This window comes from Hyposmocoma kahamanoa, unplaced genomic scaffold (assembly GCF_003589595.1).
Source record: "Hyposmocoma kahamanoa isolate Upper Pololo Valley unplaced genomic scaffold, ASM358959v1 134, whole genome shotgun sequence".
In the NCBI taxonomy this organism is placed as follows: Eukaryota; Metazoa; Arthropoda; class Insecta; order Lepidoptera; family Cosmopterigidae; genus Hyposmocoma; species Hyposmocoma kahamanoa.
Window position 1 is genome coordinate 959,116 of NW_020653477.1, and position 10,497 is coordinate 969,612.

Genomic DNA, 10,497 nt, shown 5'->3' on the forward strand with positions numbered 1-10,497 from the left:
TCATCCAAAATCTGCATTCAAATCTTAACGTCTGGTACCTAGATAATGGAACCTTAGGACACCCTGCAAACATCGTACTTTTTTTGGGACCTTAACCAAATCATCAACAGTTTTAATACCATTGGCCTCCAATTAAATTTTGATAAATGCGAACTTTACATCCCTCAATCTTATCCCAACAGGGATATTGTATCCCTGCCCAAATTTTAATACTCTTGCCCCCAACATTCGTCTCACCGACGAATCCACTTAGCCACATAGCCTTAGCCTTAGCTTAGCCTCCTAGGTGCAACTATATTCGATGACTCAATTTATATATATATATATAATATATAATAGACACACGCTTGGCCACAATCTCACCTGATGTTAAGCGACGATGTGACCGACGATGGTAAATTCCAATTCCAGCCTTTTTCCAAAATTCAATCTCAAAGTTCAACTCATGTACAGATAGGCTCCTGAGCCTAAACACCCACTACGCCATCTTTATTTTAAAATATTGCCTTTTCGTTCCTAAATTTACATACGTACTTTGCTGCTGTCCAGCTTGGATATTCCATAATCAGCTGATGTCAATAGATTCTGACCTAAAACTCTTCTTCAATCATTCTCAACGTCCATCTCACCCACAATGCCTGGATCCAAGCTACCCTCCCCATCAGACATGGTGGTCTAGGCGTCAGGAGTATATCAGCCATAGCCCTTCGGGCCTTTTTGTCCTCAATACAGCCTGGTCAACCTCGTAGGCAGTATCCTAAGGCTTCCGCCAACAAACTGCGAGGTGACATGCTTAATTGAGTCCAGAAACGCCTGGAATCAGGCTTGCCCCAATGAAAATTCTCCGTCCGACCCCAAAATTCAAATTAGCTGGTACAGTATTCTGTGCAAAAAGACTTTAAATTACTTAATGAATCATTGTATCCCAATGGACCGAGCGCGTCTGGAAGTGGCGTCCAGGAGGGAATCTGGCCACTGGCTACACGCTTTCCCCTCTGCCAGTACCGGTACCTTCCTGAGCGCCGAAATCATTCGCATAGCTGCAGGCCTCCGCCTTGGTGTCCCAGATTGCTCCCCTCATCGGTGTCCTTACGGCAAAGACGTAAGTGCTCTGGGTCACCGCGGTCTTTCCTGCCAGCTGAGCGCCGACCGTATCTCCCAGCATACTGAATTATTAATTTTCCTCTCTATTCTAGCTCTGACCGTCCAGGCGCGTACGGCCTCCGGAACAATTACATTACAGTCGCGTCGCGTCGCGTTGCGTCGCGTTGCGTTGCATTGCATTACATTACATTATATTATATTTTATATTGTACTTTATATTAGTAACATCATAAATAAAAACTTTTGTCCCATGGCTTTTAATAATTTTAGTTTATTTTATTGTTATATTATATGGTATATGTGTTAGTCCTTAAGGTATATATTATATGGGCCATGTGGCTAGAAATAAATGTCTAAATAAATAGAATAAATACCTGTTCCGACATAACGCTGGAGAGAGGAAAGGGGGTCATGGGGTCGGACTCTTGTACATTTGAACCTACCACCAGATCCAAAAAGTGTCAGATAGAATAACAAAAACTTATAAGTGTAGTATTGTTGAAATATATTACGTTATGAAAAAGTCATGGAACTTAAGTAGTTGTTTCTGATGTTAGCAATATAGTCCTGAGAAGAGGCTAGAACATTTCAAATAACCTTGTATGTGTGTGAGCTAATGTTAAACTAAGGATAATAGACAAATATCTAGATAGAAAAAAATATTAAAAACTTTTCTTGACATATTTTTCTGATTTTATTCTGTCTTCCCCAACGTGTTGTTGTTAATTCCCCAAAGTGCTGGGGAATTAATAAAAGCAGTTGAAAACCCTGCAAACCAATCCATACCAAATCATATGCATGATAAAAGTGTCACAGGAACGCTGTTTCGGCACCGGAAGGACGCGATATCAAATAACAAATATGCAGCTTCGATTTTATGCCTGCCAGTGCCAACTAGAAACAACAAATGGTTAATAAAAGATATACGAGTCCAGGTTTGGTATACGGTTTTTACGCAAACATTTCATTGTGTAGCACGGTTGAAGTTTTTTTAAATGGCCAAGAAGAACGAGCAAGAAACTCGTGATGAAGCTTGTTGTATATTTTATATGACACTAAGTGAGGAGACGAACAAGCCGTGTGCCTGGTAGTAAGCGACACGGTTATCCAGAACAGTTGCAGTACCACTCAGAGCAATCGCTAAGACTTTAAAATGTCTCAAACAATTGTTTATTAAAATATTTACCACGTCACTAGCTCAGAAAGGCTTTCTTTTTCATTAGAAATCTGCGCGTAAAAGCGTTTTTTGCACGCTAGCGTGTAAAAGGTTTTTGAAATGCGAACTTGACTGATGGACTGTGCTGCATCTAACTTTTTCTTTTGATAAAAAAACATAATGACACGTTCAATTATGCGATTTGTCGTACATTATTTATGCAATTAAATCATATAGTATATTTTATTTTTCTTATTGTTGACATAAATTGACAACGATAACCATTGACTTACAATTATATGGACGTCGGGTCCGCGCTAAAAAGTGTCCGCACTTGTAAGGCGCTAAAATCGTATACAGAGCGCGACACTCCGCTTTAGTCTTCATTTGTTCTACTGACAGCGCGATACTGCGATGACATTACAATTTAAATTTCGAATAGGTTGACTTGGGACATTTTTTCGTGGTTTTTGTATTAGACCCGTCGTCCATTTATTTGTAAGTCAATGACGATAACTAATTTTGTTTATTAAATTATTTGAATTCGTCGAAGAACTCATGAAAAACTAAACTGATTTGTTACGGTTCAACTGTTTTTCTTTTATCTACCATTTTCCTCGCTATAGTGACGTAAAAAGTTGTGTGTTTCGCTCGGCAGCAAAGTACTTTTGCGTCGCGTATCTTGAAACCCTCGCTATGCTCAGGATTCTATTTTTGAACCATTCGCTTCGCTTGTGGTTCAATCTTAGGGTCTTAATTTTATTTTTAATCTTCCAGAACTCTACTCTATACTCAAGTCAGGACCTGAGTATGATTTAAAGCACTAGAAATCATACTCAAGTCCTTGCCATTAGAGTCGTATTTCCAGTGCTTGAAATCATACTCAAGTTCTGATATGAGGGTTGGAGAGTTCTGGAATACGACCCTATGGCTCAACTCACACTGGCGCAAAGTCGAAGCGTCGCGTCGCGTTCTGTTTTTCAAGTACGCCCGTTTCGATATTTGCATAACACAAATTTGTACCTTAATAATGGGAACATAGAGTCGCATATAATATGAATATATTATATGCGACAAACGACGCGTCGTGACGCTGCGACTCTGCGCTAGTGTGAGTTGAGACTATGATTCCTTCGCTTAGTCAAATTTCAATACAAGCACTCGCGAATATACTAAAAAATAACTATTGTTTTTAATCGTATTTTTTCTTATTAAAATAATGTGCTAGACAATCACTCCTACCTGGGGGTCTACCCGCTATCTCCGTCCGCCTGCCGTCCGAAACAATTACTGTCAAATACGTAATACTCGACCAAACCAAAAAACACAATGTCAAGTATGGAGCTTTGGAGCAGCTGGGAGGTTTTGCAACCTATTAAATTTGATGGTGGTGTGGACTGTAAGGCGCGGTTCTAGAAGAAGGTAAGGAAAGTCGTATTTACGGCTATAGCATCGAGAAAATAAAGAATAAAAAATAGAAAGAAAAACTGTGCCGTACCTTGAACTCCTCATGAGGGCCGTATTCGCTGGTGGTGTACGTCGCCAGGGAATATTCACATGCAAACAAATCACTTAAAATGATGCGGTTTTTCAATGAAAAAAATGTGCTCCGCAAGAACAGCTTACTTTAAGCTTGACATTGAAATAAGATTGTTTTTGGAAAGGTTATGGTAGGCCCCCAGTGAGGTACTGCCACCTTACCTATTTCTGCCGTCAAGCAGTATTGTCACCATTACTGTGTTCCGGTTTTGAAGGGTAAGAGTGCTGGCGAAATTACAGGCAAATGGGGCTTGTTAACTTATGTATCGGTGTGACAGGAGCAGTGGCAGTGCCCATCTTTGCGATTTAAAGCTCGGGAGTGGCACTGCAACTGTTATGCACAGGCGCGTAACTTACATCAGGCGCACGACTTGTTCGCCCTGTGACTTGATATTATAAAAAATGAAATGAATAAAGTCTTCCAACTCGACGGAAAAGCTATCGCCAAAGATGTTGAGTTTCTCGAGTAATGTATTCCAAAGGAATAACGTTATATATTAAAACTTAAATACTAGACCGAGAGTTAGATTAAATTGATGAAATTGGGTCCCCTGTGTACGTTGGGTAAAGTAACTAACTGTTAGTTCATGGATGTCCCAGCTGATTCATTAATTAATTAACGGGAGTAGAGCTTCAGGTATTTTTAGTGTTTTAATTTTCCGCTAGCACAGGAAAATAAAAAATATGTTAGTCGTTAGAAGTCCTGCTTTATTTATAATACGCCAGCAAAAAGCTAAGACTATGGCCTTTTACCATTTACCTTTTGTAACTTACGAGAGAAACTCTCGAGCCGACCGCAATATCTCCAGTAATGGTTAATAAAATCCTGATTATGATAGGAAATGAACTGTGGGGAAGAAATAAACAGATGCTATAGAACTCCAAATGTGCAATGCACAACACAGATTCTCATACAAAAGAGATTTTAATTAAAATTGTAATAGGCTTACGAAGCGAGGGAGGGTGAAGCAAGACGCCTGAATCTCCATATGTATAGCGGCTTGTATCGACGTAGATCGACGTAATTGCGGTTATCCTCGATGTCAGCTCATTATCCCTCACCTCATAGACGATTCTATGAGCTTTCATCCAAGTATCCCAGCGGGTGGAAGTATCGGAGTGGTACTCATAGGCTCAACTTACACAGGCGCGAAGTCGCGTCGCGTTCTATTTTCAACTACAACGCATGACTGCGCGCAAGTAACGCAAGGCAACGCGGGAAACCGCTCGACTTTACTTTAACCAAGGGTCGACTCTATACTTGTATAACATAAATTCCAAGACGATTTGTAACTTAATGATCAATGCTTAATGGGAAGTTGAATATGCTATAGGCCCTATGATTCGATACAATTTTTTTTAAGGATATTTTGCAGTTGGCCGCTGATGGCCTTGACTGCGCCACCGGATTTAAGGGCGAGCTGAGGGCTCATAACCCCTAAAATAAACTTAGAGCTGAGTAGCGGGCCTGAGGGCGCCCAAGTGGGCACGGACCTGGACTCAGGGCGCTACTGGAGACTTCCGCCAGAAGGGCGTGCTGAAGGAGAGAATCTACCAGTGTACGTGCTGAAATGACTCTACGACCTCGCCGGCGAGGACGGTTGGTGCGTGAGGGACGGGACTGACTAGCGATCTGGTTGGCCTTCAAAGTGGCGAGAGTATAGGGTCGTCAGGGTGTCAGGGTCGTAGAGGACTTCCCTTGGCCGACAGGTCCTATTTACGCGATGGGGTTGTTCCCTGAGGGGGTTCGGGTGGTGAGGAGCAGAGTCGAAATATTTCCTCGATGCCTGTTTCACGAATTGGGCTATTGTGGGGAGCCGTAAATCTACGTAGAGGCTAGCGTTGCGCAGGTACCACGGGGCACCCGTCGCGTTGCGCATGAATCTATTTTGGAGAGCCTGCAGGCGGTGTATAAGCGCGGGATTTGCCTGAGCGAATGCGCTGGCGTACGTCATGATTGGGTGGATAAATATACAACGTAATTTATTTTTATAATCTTAAATAATAGTTTAGTGAACACTTCGATAGCGCGTTCTATTTTGATTCCAACGCCATCTAGCGGCAAGGCGAGGATACTAATATTTCTTGTACATGATGTAAAATTTCACAATTATCTCGAATCGTGCACGTCGTGAAGGGGAAGACAAAATTGATTTAGGGAGCTGCAATCTAGTAACCTGTGGGTAATTTATATTGTAATATATTCTTTATTAACCTACGGCAGAGAACAATAAAGTAGTTCTACGGTTAATTTCCTTCCAATCGGAGTGTAAAGCAGAGTGTATGAGATCGTGTGGTATTGTGAGTCCGCGGGTAATGAGAGCGGTGTTACTGAACGTTCCCAATACTCGTATTTGTGCCAACGGCGCGCATATTATGTCTTCGTGAACTATTAACCAAGTTCGTCTCCTACGGGCGTGCAGACCCCCGCGTTTTGTCTATAAAAATTGCCAAATTTCATAATTTGGCGATTTACTGTATTTACACTAGCTATATCACAATATATATATCTATCAAATTTTAGGTGTTATGCATTGACTTACAAATAAATGGACGACGGGTCTAATACAAAAACCACGAAAAAAATGTTCCAAGTCAACTTATTTAAACGTAGTGACATGAAAAGGAATATGAAAAAGCTAAAACGTTGAATTTATTTTTGTAATGTCATCGCAGTACTGTCTAATTTTGCTTGCTTCGCTGTCAGTCGAACAAAAGAAGACTAAAGCGTGAATGACGCTCTGTATACGATTTTAACGCTCTATAAGTTCGGACACTTTTTAGCGTGGACCCGACGTCCATATAATTGTAAGTCAATGGTGTTATGCTATTTGCAATAAAAATAGAAATGCTTTTACGGTTTTTTTTTCAATTTGATATTACGCGGGCAATGAGAGCTATTTGACTTTCCTTACCCCATTGCAATATCTACTGAAGATTCCACATACCTTAAACAGTTTCTTGTTTATTTTCATTCGTTTTAAACTTACATATTTCATTACTTTAATTTATATATTTTTTCCATTGACTTACAAATAAATGGACGATGGGTCTAATACAAAAACCACGAAAAAAATGTCCCAAGTTAACCTATTCGAAATTTAAATTGTAATGTCATCGCAGTATCGCGCTGTCAGTCGAACAAATGAAGACTAAAGCGGAGTTTGGCGCTCTGTATACGATTTTAGCGCCTTACAAGTGCGGACACTTTTTAGCGCGGACCCGACGTCCATATAATTGTAAGTCAATGATTTTTTCAGATTGATTATTTGTTTTGATTTAAAATGGCTCCCATTTGACATACGGGATACTTACCGGCTCCCAATTCCTAAACTGTGGGGTAATGGGAAGGAATGATATGTTATTAACCGACTTCAAAAAAGTAGGAGGTTCTCAATTGGAATTTATGTATTTTTTCATATGTTCGTTACACGATAACTTATTTGTGAACTGATTTTGATGATTCTTTTTTTTTTGGAAATAGGGTACCTCAGATGTGGTCCCATTTAAATTTGAAGAACATGTTCCACCTCTAAGGGTGGCAATCTAGGTTTTGAGGTCGATTTTCTTAGTACTCTGTACTGATTAATATTTTTTTCTTTTTAACCGAATAGTCTCATATTCTTTCTGTGATTATCTAGTAGGTACACAGATACGGTCATAACTAATAAAAATTTAAATTGCATAGGTTGTGAGTTTTATTTTTATGCAGTATGCTTAGAATAATAACGCATAGAGTGATAGTTTCATATCAAACGAACTGTCACAAGTGAGGCAAAAATCAAATTCATGTAGACTAGTTTTAGTAGTAGGTTAATTTTCGGTTTTAGTGAATATTTATATAAAAATACAAGTTGCAACGCGTTACTTCCTTGTGGAATGTGATGTTGGTATCTATTTTATGTTTGTCTGACGTATTTTTACACTCATTTACCGCACATTTCGTAATTTTTCGCTAAAATTCTGGAGCTGTTCGCGGTGCAAGTTGACCTTGAGCACTGAAGGCCCGCCCGCTCGTGTAGGCCCATTGGGAGCGCTTCAATTTGCCTCACTTAGCGTGTGCGGACTAGGTTTCTATGCGTTATTATTCTAAGGCAATATGAATGTTATGTAATGGTTGCATCCAATACTTTTTCTATGAGTAAATTAAAATAATGACACACAAACTATATTTAAAGACTATTTTATATATTCATGTTTTTAAATAGTTATTTTTTGACAAACGGATACCCTTGTACCTGTTATGTAACATTTAGAAATATTCATTTTATAAAATAATTTATATTTTAATAATTTTACACATAGAGTGATGTTATCAGGAACACAGCGTTTAAGGAGACTCGAAAATAATTATCGAAAATACGACGTTCTTTATTTGAAAGTTCTGTGTACAGAACTCATCGAGCATATAACCAGAATAAGAGACGGAATAAGGGCCATCCATCTCTGGCAACTCATTAGGCAAATGGGCCATATATCACTTTTAGATATAAACTCTCGTTTGCGATGAAATCACAAATTAGAAAGCTGATATAGTACAGCGCCAACAATTGACCTGTGTATACGTCTCCGTATATTCCAAAAATATTCTGTATATGTAATAAAGATAATATCTCTAACAATAGGGCGCTGTTCCTTTCGGTGCTGCGGGAAAACAGCAAAACATCTAATTACAAAACAAATGAAATCACATTTCATCAGTAATTAAATATGTAGTTTTCCCATTTTCGTTATAGCAAGGCTCAAGTTAAACTAGTCGATTTGAAGTGACACACACAATTGACACCCGTCAATTGTTTCGAATGCGGGCTGACCAATCGGAGCGCAGTTTGATTTGGCAGAATAGTTTTCTAACAAATTGCATGACATTTCGTCTCTATTTTCTGGTTATATAATCGACGACACCATTGATAATACCATAGACAATAGAATTATGGATCAGAATTAAATAGAGCGCCTTTGTGATATGCATTATGAAATTATAATAGACAGTGAGTAGAAAAATTTAATTTAATTTTTTATTTTTTTTATTAACTTTGTTCCTCGGTCTGCGAGGAGGGAAGGAGGAGGTTCTTAATGCGACTGTAGGTATGTTCTTTTTTTTTGTATGTATGTTACGCGATAACTCCGGTATTTGTGAACCGATTTTCATGCTTCTTTTTTTGTTAGAAAGGGGGTACTTCCGTAGTGGTCCCATTTCATTTTGAAGAAAATCATCCACCCTTAAGGGTGGCTGTTCAGGCATGAAGATTCATTTTTATAAATAGCGCCTAACTTTAATTTAGGAGCAATTATTTTAATGGTTGATTTTGCTATTTCTCCAATTCAAGGCGTTTTTCTCTCAATATACTTTGAGTAGCGAGAACCGATTATAGTCCTGTATAGTGGCGAACTAGGGGATATTTCAATAAAACTTAGCAAATAGACGTAATTCCACGTACTTTTGAGGTCGGTTCTTTTAGTACTCTGTACTGATGTTTATTTAAACTGTCGTCGTATTGTTTTGCATTCAATTTCGGATCGCACTGTATAGCTACTATGATTTACTTTGCATTTTTTTATGTGAAATAAATATTTTCCTTTCTTTCTTTCAATTCATCTTTAAAATTATTCATGCCATTCGTCTGGGAAATATACATAATTGATTTCGTTAATTATTTTGAAAATGAAACCTTCAACTGTAAGAAACAAACAAACGGAATAACGTTTTTGATGAATGCCGCTATAAATTTAAATACGAAATTGCCTTATCTTCAAAGAGGACAATATGAAGAACAATTAAAATTACAAATTCTAACTGATCTTCAGATGATGCCATTATTGACAATTGTCAAATTAAGTATTCCTTTACACTTGTAAATTAACTGCTTATTATAACCATTTATTGTAATTTACTTACCTATTCAAAGACCCTAAAACCTTTGGAATGTTGGCTGAATAGTTTTAACTAATTAATGAAATTAATTGCCTGATATTGACAGTAATGGTTTGGAAAACTCATGATTTCAAAGTAGATGAATTCTGTTTTCAACATAGAAAGTCGTCTACACAGGTTAACTCTAAATTCTTGTTTTTGGTCTATATCATTTGAAGTGAATACGGGTAAGAGATCATGGAATCTACTCGATTGACTCTTTTTCCACGGCAAGCAAAGTTAAGGGACAGGTAAATATATATGTATATGGGGTTATTTTTAAATGATTGAACAAACACATTTTAATTAAATTTTTATTGAATTGATATTCAATTATTTTTTGTGAAATTACTCCACTAGTTTGTTATAATTATTAATACAAAGATCGAACACTCAGAAAAAATTCCTTCGATCCGGTCGGATTCGAACCAACGTCTTCTTGCATACCGTGCCAGACGCTATACCAACTAAGCCACGGAACGAACCAACGGACCTCACGAATTTTTCTATGTGCTTGCGTCGTGTCTTTGTACTTGGTCTTTCAACGACTTTTTAGTCGTAGCGCCATCTATGAGAAATCTATGACAGATTTATCACCCAGTTAGTACCTTTAGAGCTACCAGTCCTGGCAAGAGATCTTTGTATTAATAATTATAACAAACACATTTTGTTATGATTATTAATACAAAGATCTCTGGAAAAAGTCCTTCGATCCGGCCAGTGATTCTGAGTGTTAGATCTTTGTATTAATAATTATAACAAACTAGTGGAGTAATTTCACATA

The 10,497-nt window shown here is 38.2% G+C and overlaps 1 protein-coding gene across 1 annotated transcript in view; it reads left to right on the plus strand.

Moving 5' to 3' along the window:
- The first annotated feature begins 928 nt into the window (after nucleotides 1–928).
- Nucleotides 929–10,497, plus strand: part of LOC113240354 — a 27,106-nt gene continuing 17,537 nt past the window's right edge. Inside the window, exon 1 of the mRNA XM_026477635.1 lies at nucleotides 929–1,151. Coding sequence (XP_026333420.1) covers nucleotides 929–1,151 — 223 coding nt within the window. The remainder of the gene's footprint in view (nucleotides 1,152–10,497) is intronic.